This window comes from Mustela nivalis, assembly GCF_964662115.1.
Source record: "Mustela nivalis genome assembly, chromosome: 16".
NCBI classification, from domain to species: domain Eukaryota; kingdom Metazoa; phylum Chordata; class Mammalia; order Carnivora; family Mustelidae; genus Mustela; species Mustela nivalis.
The window spans coordinates 2,934,599-2,952,547 of record NC_139035.1 but is presented as its reverse complement, the minus strand read 5'-3'; the positions used below and the strand labels follow the sequence as shown (position 1 = coordinate 2,952,547).

The 17,949-nt window shown below is 41.4% G+C and overlaps 1 protein-coding gene across 5 annotated transcripts in view; it reads right to left on the bottom strand.

The window, feature by feature from the left end:
• Positions 1 to 5,625: 5,625 nt before the first annotated feature.
• Positions 5,626 to 17,949, bottom strand: part of MROH9 (maestro heat like repeat family member 9) — an 84,179-nt gene continuing 71,855 nt past the window's right edge. For 4 of the 5 annotated variants that reach the window (XM_082702678.1, XM_082702680.1, XM_082702679.1 and 1 more), the window contains 5 exons: positions 17,420 to 17,572; positions 17,202 to 17,318; positions 16,520 to 16,622; positions 7,696 to 7,758; positions 5,626 to 6,151 (listed from right to left, as the gene is read on the bottom strand). In XM_082702678.1, the coding sequence (XP_082558804.1) occupies positions 5,895 to 6,151; positions 7,696 to 7,758; positions 16,520 to 16,622; positions 17,202 to 17,318; positions 17,420 to 17,572 (693 nt within the window). In that variant the 3' untranslated portion in view covers positions 5,626 to 5,894. Of the gene's footprint in view, positions 6,152 to 7,695; positions 7,759 to 10,966; positions 11,165 to 16,519; positions 16,623 to 17,201; positions 17,319 to 17,419; positions 17,573 to 17,949 lie in introns of those variants that run through there. The other variant, XM_082702681.1, reaches the window with a different exon arrangement.

The following is a 17,949-nucleotide window of genomic DNA, read 5'->3' as shown; positions in this document are numbered from 1 at the left end:
ACAGTTGTTATCCCATTTTATAGAGGAGGAAACTGAGACACAAAGTTGTCAGTGACCCTGCCTGCACCCACGTGGCTAACAAGTGGCGGAGTCCAGGACGCCTTGTTCTAGAGTCCTTGCTCCTGATCACTGTGTTGGGACAACTGCAAGTAGTTCCTTAGGACAGCAGCGTACCTAATAGGAGGAGGCTGGGACAAATGAGGTTGGAGAGGTAAGCACGCCCGGGACAGGGAAGGCTGGCCAAGCTCAGGAGTTAGAGTTTTATGCTTAGGACAACCAGGACTTACTGAAGACTTACCAGGAGAACCATATGCCTGGGTTTTCCCCGGGGAATCCTGTAGGCAGAGCGAGACGTCTAGTGATGAACTCCCAATCAGTGGGATGTCAGCTGAGGGTGCAGAGCGCAGGGAGGGAGCTCTGCTGTGGAAGGTCCCCCAGCTGTTGATCGTCTTAGTCCCCACGGCTTGCATAGCCAGGGGTGGGGGAAGGTGCCTGGAGAGAACATCTCTCCCAGCTCAGAGGCTTCTGGAAACAACCTACAAACTCAGGAATCTGAATCAGGGGAAATAACTGGCCTTACTGACCCCATGATTTGTTTATACACAATATTTTATGAAGTGTTCCTATATAATTATACCATTAAATCCTCATAGTAATCCTGAGCTTGCGTGGAGAATATTAACCCCTTTCACAGAAAGAGAACCTGAAATGGGTTATTTAGAACTTCGAGCTAGTAAGCACAGAAGACAGGACTCAACCTCATGTCTCCTCAGTTCAGGCCTAGGTTCCTCCACGGTTATCCCAAGAGGGAGACGTTGTGGTAGTGGTTCACACTGATTGCCGAAGGGCTCTAGGACCACTGTGACACTTCCTTGCTGGGACCACGGTGACACATTCTTCACCAAATGATGTGCCTTCCTGTTTCCCCACGTGACTACTGTACGGCGTTGCTGCCTCAAGACCTCGCACACCACTCACTGCGCATTCACTTGGCAGCAGTGTCTATGTAGAAATTGCAAAGAAAGCAAGATATACCAGAAAGTAAACCAATTAATGTAAATATAGTGAATTTTCTATTTTTACTCTGTCAGATGTTTAGAATCCTGACCGTGCTGGCCTAAACAGTAACTCTATTTAGAATTCAGATACTTTTCCTTTTTACAGGGAAATAGACTCTTCCCCTGCTGCTCACCCTACTGTGGAAGGAAGGACTGGAAATATTAGAATCGTGTATCTGGAAATGTTTAATTTATATCGTTATTCCCCAGTATAGTGCCTTGTGTGCACTAGACACTGAATAAATGTTTGTTTATAAACAATTGATTCCTGTCTGATTGGTTCCTACTGTGTAATAAATACTAAACTTTATCAAGTTTTTCTCCGCACGTCAGACACAGTGCTGGATACCAAAAGACAGAAATGTCTAAACCCAGTCTCCGAGACAAAATGATGCATTGATTTACAGTACTGTCTTCCCTCTAGATCCACCTGGGTTCTTAAAAAACACTAATGCCCAGGCTTTTGGCACAAAGATTCTGATGTAAATGGTCTAGATTGACGTCTGCTTATTGTTATTTTAAACAAAACAAAACAAAAAGCAAAACCAAACAGTCCAAGTAATCCCAGCGTATACTCAGTGGGGAAAATGGATCCATAAAAGGCACGTACAGTGGCGCAGTGATTAAGAGTGCTGGGTCTGGAGCCCTTGAGGTCAAATGTACTACCTACCTCTCCTTAGGTGGGTGATGATGTACCCAACCTCTCTGAGGCTCAGATTCCCTATAGGTACAATGGAAGCAGTAGTAATAGCCAGCTATTAAGATATTTGGGAGAACAAATTTGGATGGTGCAAACCAAGCGTTTTGTACGGTGTCTGGCATATCGTAGCTGCTTCGTTTTATCAATTACTATTACTCTGTTTGAGGACAGTAAGCAGAGTGTGCTACGGGAACACATTGAGAGTTAGAGAAGCTGCTCAGGAGGAGGATATTTTCTGACCAGGTGCCACCATCATTTTGTTGTACAAAATAGAGGTCAGTTGTCATTTCTGGATTAGTGACCTCACTGGGAACTACTTGCATAGTAGTTCCCTCCAGCTGCACAGATATCAAAGCTAACAAAGTGTATGGCAGTGCCCCGTCTGCATGATGGGGCAAGAATTCTCTTTCCCAGAATTATTGTGGAGATGAAATAAAATAATTGTAAGAAAGCGCCCGTCACAGAGTAGGTGTGCGACAAAGAGGGAAGAGGCGATGGGAAGGAGCGGGTGGAGAGAGAGCCAGGTGGCGATGAAGGCGGCTACACTGTAGGCTGAGTGAGGGGGACGGAGCCTCACACACTTCGAAGAAAGTGTCTAGTACAGGAGTATCAGAAAATATCAGATCTTTTGCAGTAATCTCAAACCTCAAACTTTATATAAGGTCCATCACACTCATTGCTAAATCTGCTTGTTTGTTTGTTTTTTGGAGTGGGGAGAGTTATAGTTTGGTTTGGTTTGCTTTGTTTTATAGAAATCCAGGTGTGGGATGCCTGGGTGGCTCAGTGGGTTAAAGCCTCTGCCTTCGGCTCAGGTCATGGTCTCAGGGTCCTGGGATCGAGCCCCGCATCAGGCTCTCTGCCCAGCAGGGAACCATGCTTCCTCCTCTCTCTCTGCCTGCCCCTCTGACCACTTGTGATCTCTGTCTGTCAAATAAATAAATAAAATCTTAAAAAAAAAAAGTTCATTAAAAAAAAAAAGAAATCCAGGTATGTTCATTTCCTTTGTCAAACTTAGCACAAATTTAGTGGCTTAAAACAACATCAACTTATGTTATAGTTTTGGAGTTCAGATGTCAAAAATGAGTTTCACTGGCCAAGATCAAGGTGTAGGTCACATCGTGCTCCCTCTTGAGGCTCCAGAAGGGAATCTATTTCCTTTCCTTTTTCTGGCTCTAGAGTTGCATTCCTTGGCTCCTGTTCCCTACCTCCATCTTCAAGGCAAACATCTTGCATCTCCAAAAATCTCTTTCCTCTCTGATCTAACTTCCCTTGCAAAGACCTTATAATTATATTTGGTGTCCCAGATAATCCAGGATAATCTCCCCATCTCAAGATCCTTTAAATAACCACATATATAAAATTCCTTTTGCCATGTAAGGTAACATACTCGCAGATTCTGGGAATCAGGGATTGGATCTCTGTGGTAAGGTTACTAGTTAGCCTATCACAGTAGGCATCTTGCAAGTTTAGAAGGTGGACAAGGAAAAATTTTTTTAACATTGTTTTAATCTGATTTTACAAACATTCCTCGCTTTTTCAGATGCAACAGCACAAACTACTAGAGATGTAGAGTGACTCAACTTTGAGATGTTAGTAGGCTTATGATTAAAATAATATATATTATGTTATACATAATATAATATATAATATATATTTTTTATATTAACACATTAATGTGTTGTTTCAGGGGTACAGGTCTGAGAATCATCAGACTTACACAATTCACAGCACTCACCATAGCACAGACCCTCCTCAGTGTCCATCACCTAAATACCCTATTCTTACCCCCCAAACCCCAGCAACCCTCAGTTTGTTTCCTGAGATTAAGAGTCTCTTATGGTTTGTCTCCCTCCCTATCCCATGTTTCATTTTTTTCCTTCCCTACTGCCCACAAAATCCCACCCTGCCTCTTAAACTCCTCATATCAGAGACATCATATATGATGATTATCTTTCTGTGATTAACTTATTTCACTCAGTGTAACACCCTCCAGTTCCATGCATGTCATTGCAAAAGGGAAGATTTCATTTCTTTTGAAGGATTTTCTTTATCCATTCATCTGTTGATGGACATCTAGGCTCTTTCCATACTTTGGCTATTGTGGACTTTGCTGCTATGAACATTCGGGTGCACATGTCCCTTCAGATCACTCTATTTGTATCTTTAGGGTAAATAGTAGTGTGATTGCTGGGTTGTAGGGTAGCTCTATCGTCAACTTTTTGAGGAACCTCCATGCTGTTTTCCAGAGTGGCTGCACCAGCTTGCATTCCCACCAACAGTGTAGGAGGGTTCCCCTTTCTCCACATCCTCGTCAACACCTGTCATTTCCTGACTTGTTAATTTTAGCCACTCTGACTGGTGTGAGGTGGTATCTCACTGTGGTTTTTATTTTTATTTCCCTGATGCTGAGGGATGCTGAGCACTTCTTCATGTGTCTGTTGGCCATCTGGATGTCTTCTTTGCAGAAATGTCTGTTCATGTATTCTGGTGGGCAAAGAAATTTGCTCTGATTTTGAAAAGTGAGGTCTGGAACATCTGGGTATTATGAAGCAATATGGATTAAAGAGTAAATTAAAATTATCCATTCTTTCATTATTGCTAATATTAAGTAACACTCATTAACATCTGAAAACTTTCACTGAAGCACGAGTGAAACGTGTCCTGTTAGCGCCTCGTTCACCCGGCACGTGCTCGTGGAGCACCCGTTCCGAGCCGGAGAACTTCACGGAGGGTAAAACATATTTGCCTTCAAGAAACTTCAATGTTGTGGGGCGGAGAGAGAGAAAAAAATTAGTGATTTCACTAAAGGCGGGGAAATGCAATGAAAGCTACACGGAACGCTAAGGCAAAACATAGGAGCAACGTGAACCTACTTGATCAAAGGCGTCTGGAAAATGCATCTCAGAAGTATCGGTCAGGGTTTGAGTAGAGAGGCAGCATCAGGGATTTGACCGCAAGGAGTTGGAGGTTCCGTAGTCTCAGCAAGGCTGCTGTCTTCACACGGATGCTGGAGCGTGGCGTTTGCAGGGCACGCAGTAGGGAAGGGAAGGGGCATGGACAGTGGGAGAGGATGGGGAAAACCCACAGTCTTGGAAGTATGTCACTCTCCTGTGGCCTCTACCATTCAAGCTGTTGATGATGTACGTAGCTCACAGGAGAAGCTCGTGTCCTTTGTCAACAGAAGTCAGAGGAGCTGGAGGAGGACCCAAGGCAGAGGCAGTGGCTGCTGCCCCACACCAGAGAAATGAAAACATCCATGCACTGCAAGTGGACGTATTACAAAGACACAACACCTGAACCATCTGGGCTTTCAGCTAACTACAAGTCGTTTCCTGTAACCGGAGGGTCTGATGTTGGGGGGGAGGACAGGGTGGGAGGGAGATACAGTGATGAACCCAAGCCACAGGTCAAGCAAGATCAAGCAAGCAAGATCACTGGGGACTTTCTGATGGGTCTGGACAGAGTTCAACTGCTTCCTGAGGGCAATGGGCCACTACTAATGAGAGTGGGTTATCCAGTTTTCATTTTGAAAGTTTAAAGTGATTAGCACAGCATCGTCTTCCCCTCAGGACTCAGCTCTCCCCATTCTTTCCCTGCCCACCTGTGTCCATGACGAAGTCGCCTGCTTTCCCCCAGGACTCTTCTTGCCCCAGAAATGACATCTCCCTACTTCCCTTCCTCCTTCCGTGCAAGTCCCATTTCTTCCGTTCTCGGTGCTGCTCGAGGCAGTATTTGTCCCAGAAGGATGGAAACAGGCACACGGGTGTGTCACTAGACCACGACCTTCCTGAGAACAGGAACCTTGTTTATAGAACCCAAATGTCCCCACTGCCTAGCATAGTGCCTGGTACTTAGAAGGTTTTCAATAGATGCTTATCGATTAAATAAAAATCCAAGAGCTTCTCATTACTTTGCTTATATGATTTTTCAGCTGTATTAATTGATCACTGTTAAACATAGGAAGGCAATGGATTTCGATATTTGAACAGAGAATTAGGTGACAGGAAAGGCTTCTAGCATCCTTCAGAAAAGCATGTATGTATAGACTCATTTTCAAGAGGAAAAGGAAAATCATTTCTCTTCTGAGGTGTGTTCTGAGCCACAGACCAACATCTCATTCTTTACTGAACTGTTTCCTAATTCTCACCCATATGGGCTTCCTTGTCATTCTTGGTGTCCTTAATCCTCACAGGACTGTGGGCGGGGCTGTCGGACCACTTATAATTATAGAGAGGCTTCAGTTTTTTTGTGTAGATAGAGTTAAATACTCTTCGGAAGATTTGTTTAAGGTTGGAGGAGGTCAATCTATGGGCTATTTCCTTAAAAACTGTGTAGGTTATCTCCGCCAACTCCCTGGTCACAAGGTCTTCGTCACGAAGCCTCAGGTCAATGGCTGTAAGAGAAGAAGGGCCTTTTAGTGCAAGTCGTCTCTCTTGGGGTGGAGAAGCTCTAACCATGGACAGAACCACCACCTTTTACAGAGTCTCTCCTTTCCTTCCCCGACCCCCCGATTTTCATTATTTTGACCAGAAACATCCAGGAAGCTCTATCTGCTTATCCCCACCAGAGCTCAATAAAGAAAAATAGGAACACTCCCTAAATATTTACAGAGCGCCTATTATGCGCTGAGCATTCTAAGTAGCGAAAACACATATTCACGAGGAGGTTCAATAGTGCTCATAGTAATGACAAAGTTGGAATCAGTCTCAGTGTTCTTCAACAGAGAACCGCGTAAAAATTAGGCACATCGTCAAATGAAATACACACACATAGTAACATGAGGATGTCAACCCACGGTCCTTGGCATGAATATGTGAAGTGAAAGAGTTATACAACCCCGAAGGTGGTTTAAAAAATCAACGTAGCATTCTTTAAACATGTCTGAGATAATGCATAATGCCAACATGCTAATACCAGTCTATCCAGAGACCGGGCTTGTAGTTCTTTTCTCGCTAACAAAAGAGGAATTGAGAGGGGGACAAGGACAGAGGTGGCGAGGAGAGAGGAGCAGCAGGAGATGAAGGGGAGAAGGAAGAACACGATCCTGAGGGACATGTAGGCGGAGCTATCGTGCCTCACATCGGCAGGCGGTCAGTAAGTAGATGTTGAATAAACGGGTGGACGGGTGAACGAGCGAGTGGAAGAGAGAGGAAGATATGACGTGTCCGTGTGGGCTCCTTGGTTGTAACACACGTGCCACCGGGGGGAGGGATGTCAAATCGTGGGAGGCGTGTGGGGTGGGGGCCAGGCATATGGGAAATCTCGGTACTTTGCTCTCAGTTTTGCTGTAAATCTAAAACTTCTCTGAAAAACAAGCGCTCTGCCACACATCCGAAAAGGGAAGGCAGGCAAGCGGCCACGCCATCGTCTACCTCACCTATTTGTGAATAGGACCCTGGGGAGGAAATAGAGGCCACGAGGGAGACGCACTCCTGGAGCATGTGGGCACCGCTGTGCTCCAAAATGTCAATTCTCAGAGGGAAGGGGCTTTGCCTCGCTCACGGCTGTGTGCTCTGCAGCCGGAATAGTGCGTCCCATGGTAGATGCTGCAAAAATATTTGTTGGATAGACGAATGAGCGAACAAATCTTCAACTCTGCAGCTCCTGAGGGCTGCGGGTGATGTCAGGTCTCAAATAGTGAGAGGGATAGACAGATTTAAGTGCGCACACACACGCACACACACACACACACACACACTCAGAAAGGAAGGGAAGAGAAGGAAACAGAAGAGAAAGGAAGGGAAGCAGGGAGGGGAAAGGAAGAAAGGAGAGATGCCCTCCAACCCAGTCCTTCCACGCATCCCCCTCCAACCCAGTCCTTCCACGCATTCCCCTCCACTTTCCTCCCATCCCCGGCTAAACAGCTGTGAACTCAACCACTAATAGTGAATTCACTTAGACTTATACGTACAGATTCCTTATAGCTTCAACACTTACCCTCAAGCATGACTTCTATTTCATCTCTGAGCAGTAGGTGGCCACCTACCTTTGCTAAGTACCCTGTGCACAAAGTAAAATTAAAGTTACCCCGAAATATATTATGCGAATCCATTCTCTGATCTGGCTGCTTAGACAGCTTTCTTCAAAGAAAAACATCTCTAAATTACCTTTGAAACATCCTTTAGAGCTTTCAAATAATTACTACATAACGAAACTCTTTATTACGATATATTTACGTGGAGAAATGTGCACAAATCACAACTGCACAGCTTGGTGAACAACTGCAAAGTGAGTCCTTAGACCTTAAGTAGGACAAGGACTAGCATTCCAGAAGCCTCCCTCCTGCCCTTCCCAAGCTCGTCCCCCACCCTTTTAAAATATTCTTCCGCTCACCTTGAGCATTATTGTGACATTCATCCAGGCTCCTTATTGTAGCAATTGTTCATTTATCGTTTATTGATTTATTCATTCCTCATTTATTTACATAATAGCTCTCATGCCTGCTTTCACCCTCCAGCTGCAGAGCTGAGTAGTTTTGACAGAGGCCAGACATATCTCTGGTCCTTTACAGAAAGAGTTTGCTGAGCCCTCTTACAGGGCATTCTGTCTTACGAACGCAGCATTATTTAAAAATCCGTTCTGCTGATGCTGGACGGTGTGTTGTTTTCAACCCATGGCTATTATGAACGAGGATGTTATTATGGACATTCTTGTGTGAATTTTGGTGTGTGTTTCTATGCACTGATGTTTGGTTTACAGCTACCAGACGACTTACTGGCTAATGGACACGTTTATCTTCACCGTCAGTTTCCAAAGTGGTTGTACCGATTTTCACTCCCACCAGGAGCTATGAACCTTTCCGTTGTTTTATATCCTCTCTGCCACTTGCCATGGTCAGTCTTTTTCCTTTCAGTTATTCTCCTGGATTTGGTAGTAGTGTCACCCTGATTTTCTTTGCTTTTTTGGGTGATGATTAATAAGTTTTATATAGCATTTTTTGGCCACTTGGCTATTTCATTTATAAGATATCTGTAAGTATCTTGCCTGTTTTTTATATTGAGTTATCTTTTACTGATATATTTGTAGGCATTTTTTATTTGGGATACTAATGTTTTTTAAAGTCACATGACTTACAAATATCTCCTCCTACTTCAGGACTAAACTTTCCCATTTGTATTTTTTATTTTAATAAACAGAAATCTCTAATTTTAATGCAGTCTAATTCACCATCTTTTTATTTATGGTTAGTGAATTTTGGAGTTCTGATAGGAAATATGTGCTGTCTCAAGGTCACACTGATATTCTACCATACGTACTTCTAGAAGCTTTATTGTATTACTTTTTCCCCTTTGGGATTGTAGACCAAACGGCAATTATAATGCATAAAGTAGGAGTCAATATATTTTTTCATGTGTGCGGGATTAACCCAGCACCATTAAAAGAAAAAAAACACCAGTCCTTTCCCCACTGCTGTGGGGAAAACATCAGATTTACAACATCAACTGTGTGGGGGTCAGTGTCTTGACTTTATTCTATCAGTGCTACTGCTACACTACCTTCAGGTATGACATGTCCTGATACCCTTCCAGTAGTAGAAGTTCCTCAACTTTATAGTCCTTTAAATTATCTTGGTTGACTCTCTAACCATTAAATCTTCATGCAAAGTTAAGAATCAGCTTGTCTCATTTCACACATACGTTCGCACATGTACACACACACGCACACGCACCCTGGGTGAAATTTTGTTTGGGATTGCACTGAATCTACGGATCAGTTTGGGAGACTTGACATTGCCATAATATGGAATCCTTGAATCCACGAACATGATTTGTCACTCTAAAGTTTCTAAAAACCTTCTCAATGTTTTCTAGTTTTCCATGTATCAGTCTTATACATCTTTCTTTTGTTTTGAGGTATTTGATGATTTTTTTGTGTGTGTGCTGTTGTATTAGGCATTTTCAAAAATTTTGTTTCCTGGAGGACCTGGGTGGCTCAGTCGATTAAGTGTCTGCCTTTGGCTCAGGTCATGATCTCAGGGTCCTGGGTCAAATCCCACATCTGGCTCCCTGCTCAGTAGGGAATCTGGTTTTCCCTCCCACTCTCCCTCTGTGATCTCCCTCTCTTTCTCTCAAATAAATACACAAAATCTTTTTAAAAATGCAGTTTCTTGGTCATTTATTGCTGGGATATAGAAGTCCAATTAATTGATCTTTGTATTTTGATGCTGTAGCTAGGAAACTTGCTAAATTTCATATTCAAATATATTTTTTTCTAAATACTTCCCAGTGTTCTAAATATTTTTTCTTCTTTTCTAAATATTTTAAAATATAGTTATTTATCTACAAATTTTAAAAGTGTTATTTTCTTTTGTCTAAATGTATATGTTTTATTTTATTTTATTATCTTATTTTAGTTCTGGGAAAGCTGGGGGGGTATTTACTAGAGTTCCTCCTCATGGTCAGTCTATTGCAAGTTTTGTTTTTTTCAGTTCAGTGAAACCTAAAATTTCTGCACTGTTTTTCAGCTTCCCAACTACTACTTTTGCATTTAGAATTGGCAAAACCTAAAAAGAGAAATAATCCCCAGATATCAGGCATACTTCTTTTGATATTCTATAGTATACTATAGTATCCTTCTGTCTTGGATCACTGCCTTTATAAAAGCTCTTAGATGTTTAGGTAGGTTTTTAAAGCCTTTTTGAAACTGTTCTTGTTATCCTTATTTTACAAATGATACAACCAAAGCCTACAGAGGTGAGTGACTTGGTAGAGGTCACATGGTTAATGGGCATTCATTCTGAGATGTGAATGCAAGCTGATCTAACCCCCGCCAATATTTCATATTGTCTCTACTTCAGTCAAAACAGTAATCACAAAAAATCAGAACCATTGATCATTTCCAAAACCCACCTACAGATCCTAAAGCTCAAGCTACTCTCCTTGGCATGGGGGGGAGCATGGGCTTAAACCTTTGACAATGCTTGAAACAAAAACGTGTGTTGTGGGGTATCCTTCTATGTCAAGTTTTCCCCCTCTGCTTAATTTTATAATCCAATGCAATTCCTTTTAGAATGAGATAGAGAAAACAAATAAGTGAATGAAAGTTTCCCATGCTAGAAAGTACTAATCTCCCCCAATATCAAATGGCTTCTTTCCTTTAGTTCTCTTACTAACGCTGCTGTGTTTTAGCTGGACATATGGCCACCCAGCAGATGCTGAGATTCTCTTGACTTCTTTGCACTTTGGCAACATGTTTGTGTCCTGGGCCAGTGATCATTTAGCAGAGGTAATATTAACTGTTTAAGGAATTGGGTGTGACCTCTTGACCTGTTTTTCCTTTCCAGTTGACTGGTATGTAGAAGTGGTTGCAGGTGCTGGAGCAAATATCTTGGACTTGATGTAGGAAACTGTGAGAAGGCCACGAGAGCAGTAGAAGAGCTGGTGCCAGGGGCCTGGCACTCGGCCTGCTGTGTGAGAGAGAAAAAACTACTACCTTGTTTCTGCCACGGCTGTATTTGGGTCTTTCTTACACCGCAGGGACATATTTCATAAGTACCATATAACCGCCAGAGGAACAAAACAGGGGGCAGAGTTCGGCAGCAACACCTGAACACTGAACGGCTCTCCTGACATGGCAGTGGGGAAAGTCACAAATGAACAATTAGGCAGAACCTGAAAATTTGACAAACATGGTGAATTAACCAAAATGCCAACGTGGCCCACACGAGTGTGACCTCGGCTGTGTGGACGACGGCCGTGGGCGGTGGTGGGGAGAGTGGCAGACAGGGAGTCCGAGCTCCAGCCGTGAGTGTGGCGACCATTCGTTAACGCCACTCAGTTGGCTACCATGAAGAAACGCAGGTTCAGGGGCTCCTTATCTTTCCTTCCGCCCTGCCCCCAAGTAATCGGACATCCAGAGAGCCTCATGTGAAGTCTCAAATTTTACATGTCCGGGCTATGACATATTGCTAGCTGTCAACTGATAGCATTGTCTTCTTCTCGCCCATTAAAAACAAAACAAAACGAAACATTATTCCAGGCATTTCTTGCAACTAATGATTGGTCACTGGGGGTATAAGATACACCATTGGTTGAGACTTTGTAGAAAGCTGGGTAAGATGGGGCTGACCCAGAAACAAAAAGCTGAGTTTTGTCCTTTAGTTTTTTGTTTCTTCCTTGGTCTGAGTAACACTGTTGACATGCTGAAGGGAATCAGAACACACAGATGGGGAGAGACGCCACATGCTACGGACGGGTAGCACCATAAAGCCAACGGCGCAGTGAATGTCTAGGTACACACGTCATTTCTCACATGCAAGCGTGTCGAGAGTAAATCCTCCCGAGAGGAGGCTGAGTCAAGAGAGAACACATCTCTCATTTTGATGGATGCTATCAAACTGCTCTCCTTACAGGTGGTGGCCATCTACATTCTCACCAGTAAGGTGAAGAGATTACCTACTTCCGGCAACCTCACGCTGACCACTGAGTGGAAAACGTTGTGGTCTTTGTCGTTGTGTTGCATGGAAACATTTCATTTCAATTTGCATCACTTTTTGGATGACCAAGTTATGAAAATTTCATGTTAATGAGCCAAATATTACTTTTTTTCATGTTCAGGGTCCATTTTTCTGATGGGTTGTCTTTTCTTACGGGTTTGTATAGAATCTTTGAACAGGAAGAACTCACCCTTCATTTGTGGTGTCATAAGTATTTCATCTCAGTTTGGTTTTTCATTCTGTTTATAGTGGTCCCTGCAGATTATCAATCTTTTTCATAGATTATCAATCTTTTCTTTATGATTCCTAGATTTTGACTTTTACCTTAGAAAGATCTTACCCAACCCCTGATTATAAAGCAAATTCTTCCATACTAATTTTTGCTTATCATTATTATGGTTTTATTTTCAGCATTTGAGCCTTCGACTATCTGAAATTTATTTAAAGTAAGAAGTAAGATAGGAATTTTTAAAAATTCCAGATGGCTCACCAGGTGTCTCCAAACTATTTAAGGAATATTCTATATTTTCATCACTGTTAAAGCCATGATTCACCTTAAAATAGTGCATGTTTTGATGGTTATTTCTGGCTGGTATTGTTTGTCTATTTATCCCATGTGATTTTAAGTTCTGTAGCTGTATCTGATAGAGCTAGTCTTTGTCTTTGTCTCTGTCTCTGTCTCTCTCTCTCTTTTTTTTTTTTTGGTCAGAATTTCCTGGATATTCTTTTTTTTTTTTTTTTCTTTTTTTTTTGTTGCCAAAAGCTTTTTCCTGGATATTCTTGTATGATAAATTCTATGTTAATTTTAGAATCAATATGTCACTTTTGAGAAAAGAAAGCCCTATTGACATTTTATTTATTATTTTTCATTTTCTTTATTTATATTTAAGATTTTATTTATTTGAGAGAAAGAAAGAGAGAGAATGCACATGAGCAAGGGGAGGAGCAGACGGAGAGGGAGAAGCAGACTCCCCCTGAGCTGGGAACCCAATTAGGGGCTCTATCCTAGGACCTTGAGATCATTGCGTGAGCCGAAAGCACACACTTAACAGACTGTGCCACCCAGGTAACACCCTAATGATATTTTAATTGGCATTTGATTCCATGCCTATATTCCATGGATATTAAAAAAAAACATTTTATTTATTTTCAAGAGAGACCCTTAGAGTACAAGCAGGGGGACAGCAGGCAGAGGGAGAAGCAGGCTCCCCACGGGGCAAGGAGCTGGATGTGGGACACTATCCCAGGACCCTGGGATCATGACCTGAGCTGAAGGCAAGATACTTAACCAACCGAGCCACCCGGGCGTCCCTTCCAGATACATTTTAAATTTTGATTTTTTTTTTTTTTGGCCAAAATATGGTTTCTACCTTTCTATTTATTCAAATCTTCTTTGCATCTTTCAGTAATATTTGCAAGTTTTTAAAAATAGAAATATTGTATGTATTGTAGCGTTTGTTCTGGATCTCCCTTCCCTGCTTCTTCCTTTCCTTCCTCCCTGGCTCATCTCCCTCCCCCGGGATGCTTTCTGTCTTTCCTCTTCCCCCTCTTCCCTTCCTTTCCTCCTCCTTTCTTCCTCCCTCCCCCTTTTCTTTTTCTTTAGGACTTTGTAGGCACTAGTCTTTGGTATTTTAGGGTTGAACGCTGAATTGGAGAAATCCAATGACAGATCTACTTCTTTTGTAATTTATAGATAACTTTTTCCCCCTAAATGCTCAAGAATACTTTAACTGCGAAGTTTTATAACTTTATTATGAAATGTCTTAGTGTTGTATTCTGTATAAAATGTTTCTTGAAAAAATATTTACCACCTCAGTTTATTAATCAAGTCTTTTTTTTCTTTCTTAAATTGCATCTTTGAATTCCTTTTTCTGCTCTAATAATTTTTCTTCTTCAGGGATATCATTTATGCATAGTTCCATTTCTTTTTTTAAACTTTAGAATCAAGTTAGTTAACATGTAGTGTAGTATTGCTTTCAAGAGTAGACTGGATTGATCCGTCACCTACAGACAGGTCCTACACAGCATCCTGTACTCAATCAAGTGATCTCCTTAATGTCTATTGCCCACTTAGCCCCTTCCCCAACCCACCACCCCTCCTGAAACCCTCAGTTTGTTTCCTATATTCAAAAGAGTCTCTTACGATAAGCCTTTCTGTTTTTATCTATTTTACTTTTCCCACTCTTCCCCTATATTCACTTGTTTTGTTTCTTTAATTCCACATATGGGTGGAATTTTATTTTAATACAAAGATCATAATCATATGATATGTCTTTCTCTGACTGACTTATTTTGATTAGTTCTATCCACATTGTTGCAAATGGCAAGATTTCATTCTTTTTGATCACTAATATTCCATGGCGTGTGTGTGTGTGTGTGTGTGTGTGTGTATCTCACATCTTTTTTACCCACTCATCAATGGGTGGACATTTGGGCTCTTTTCATAACTCTATTATTGTTGATAGTGCTGCTATAAATATTGGGGTGCACGTGCCCCTTCAAATCAGCATTTTTGTATCCTTTGCATAAATACCTAGTAGTGCAATTGCCGGGCCATAGGGTAGTTCTGTTTTTAACTTTTTGAGGAAACTCTGTATTGTTTTTCAGAGTAGCTACACCAGTTTGCATTTCCACCAACTGTGCCAAAGTGTACCCTTTTCTCCACACCCTGTTGTTTCCTTGAGTCATTAATTTTAGCCATTCTGATGGGTAATGAGGTTGTATCTCATTGTGGCTTTGATGTGGGTTACCTCAGGATGAGTGATATCTTTTATTTATCTTCCATATCTCTCATTGTCCCTTAGTTTTTCAAACTGTTTCTTGCTGGTTTTCATTCCTTTTGCTAGAATTTTTCAGCCCTGTACCCCTTGTCTTTTACTGTATTATCAACAATATGTATTTTCTCTTCTGCTGGTTGTAGTGTATTTTTTAATAATGGTTATATATTTTTTCTTATACTTCCCCAAATACTTTGAAAGCTTATTTTTCCTGAGCTTCCGTTTTGCCATCCTATATTTCCTATGTGTTTATATCTATCCCTTAGATCTTTATATAAAAAAGCTTTGGATTCACAGAAATACATATCCTCATTTTTATCTGGTCTGTAGAAACATTTTCTAGGGGCACCTGGGTGGCGCCTCTGCCTTCAGCTCAGGTCATGATCTCAGGGTCCTGGGATTGAGTCCCACATCAAGCTCCACATTGGGCTCTCTGCTCAGCAGGGAGCCTGCTTCCCCACACCCCCGTCTGCCTCTCTGCCTACTTGTGATCTCTCTCTCTCTCTGTTAAATAAATAAATAAAACCTTCAAAAAAAAAAAAAAGAAATATTTTCTAAACTTTTTCTTTTTTCCTCTATTTTCACCCTGGAAATACCTCTGTAGAAAGATAATGCTTTTTTAATTACTTATTTTTGGATCTTGCAATATTACATACAGACTATATACAGAATATATAATAAAGGATATATATATATCTAATTCAGGATAGCAGAATTCTTTCTGGCTTAAAATAAAGCTCTGATGATGCAGGGTTTTCTGTATGTCGTGTTCCCTCACTCCTCTGAGATAAAGATCAGGAGCTCTAGTGATGACCACAGTTCAGTTTGTCTTCTACCCTGACTGACTGACAGGCTCTTCTCTACATGTACAACACGACTGTATTTCCTCAGTCCTTGGTGGCCCTGCTATTCCATGATGCCAAATAGGGCTGAGGAAAGATCCCACTGTCAAACTGGGAGCTCACTTCCTGTCATTCCAAGTAAACGTTTGCTAATTTTGATCTTTATAGTGATAATTTAATGGGAAAAAAACACTTTTTGGTCAGGTTTGTCCAAGATCAAAAACCTTAGGTATCTTCTGTTGGAATCTTCCATCATATCCCCTCCCCCCACAACATTAAAAAAAAAAAAAACCAACTCTGCTGGATTTGGTAGCATTTCCTCATTTGTTGTAGTTTGTGGTTAGAGATGTCCATGTTTTATTAAAGATGGTATTTTGTATTTTTTGTATTATTCTTATTCTTTGGGGGGTGATTGTTAAGCAGTGAGAGGGAATGGTTAGCAGTGGTTTACCACCATCTTAAATTTGAAATTCATCCTGTTGGGTACACTTTGTATGAGAATTTAATCACACAGCAACACTCACTGCACTAGAAAGTAGTACTCTATTCTCATCACGTGCATTAACTTCGATTCATAGATATCACCATGACAGTTTTGTCCATCATAAACAAAGAAAATTGATATATTTTTAAGAAACTCTTCCAGCTGCTACCCTATTCTGTACCTTATAAGGAAAATTAGGTAATGAGAATCGAATTTTCTTTACCTATTAAAATAACCGACGATCTCCTCAGATATACTCGGGAGCTTCTCAGGAATCCTAAGGTATCAGATATCAGATATGTAATGTAGTTCTCATGAGATGTAAGCTGAGAATAAAATGAAGAAACAATACTCAGTCATTGGAAAAAGCACATTTGCTCCCTCTGGAGAGGCTTCCAGAAAAAAGAGCTTGGTTGCTTATATCAAGTTAGGACCGATTTAAAACTAGGGGACAGAAATCTCTTCACTCTCTTGTTTGTTGATGTTCCTCAGGTTATTACATGACTCCCAAGCCCAGTTTGTTTCCAAACTTTGGAGAACATTCCTCCACCCCCACTTGTCTCCTGCTGTACTTCATGCTGGTTTCCAGAACCCTGGCCCATCAGATGGTGACCAAGTGCTTCTGGTTTTGCTGTTGGTGATTGGGAATGTAGTTCCTATCTCTGTGACCATCCACAACTCAAGGTGGGTGAGTCAGAGGAAGAAAGTCAGAGATAACCAATGTCAGCGAAGAGGTAGTGGAAACCTGAATTTTCTGGTCTGAAACCTCAGCTGTAATTCCTTGTGTGCTATCTTGTCTTCACCTTCCTTCTCTGGGACCCACGCTTGTCCCTGCCACACCTTTCATCACTCAGGATCGCCTTGGAAGCCAACTTTGTAACTTTGTAGCTCTCACGGCCACTTACAAGATTGCTGCAGATGCTGAGCACCACCACCTCGAAACTGTAAAACTCGTCCTTGAGCAAATGCCACGTTGGCCAGTTTAATTCTGAGACGCAGATCGCTAACGTATACTTACATGCCTGCAGAGTAGAAAAGGGTCACTGAGGGTGTGTACATCTGCGGTTACATAAAACACTGCGGTTCTCTGCAAAGCTAAGAAAAACAAGATTGCAGGACTTACTTGAGCGACTCTAATTTCTGTGTCTTCCAAAAACAGGATCAGAGGCACCAAACCTCCAAGAATCACATCATTCAGCATCCACGTGTACTCACTCATGTCCCTGAGTAATTCGCCGAAGTGCTGAATGGCCATACTCCGGATGCCTCCATTACTCTAGAATATGCACAGAGAAAGGCCTCGTTTGAGGATATCACTAGGGTTCTTTTCGTTAAGCAGTGGGAGATATATATCTCCCATATATATATGTATATATTACTTATAATATATACATATATTTATTTATATATAAATATAAATATATATTATATACAAATATATATAATATTATATATATACAAATAAAACAAATAGATATGTTTACATATAAACATATATATGTTTACATATATTTACATGCACTCCTTCGAGACTTCCACAGGACAATATGGGTGCCAATGCTGTTCTTCAGAGAGTGACAGGGCTTTCCTCAAACTGACACAGTCACCCTGTGTAAAATATTTCCCATCCTGTTTCAGTACTTTTACTGAGAG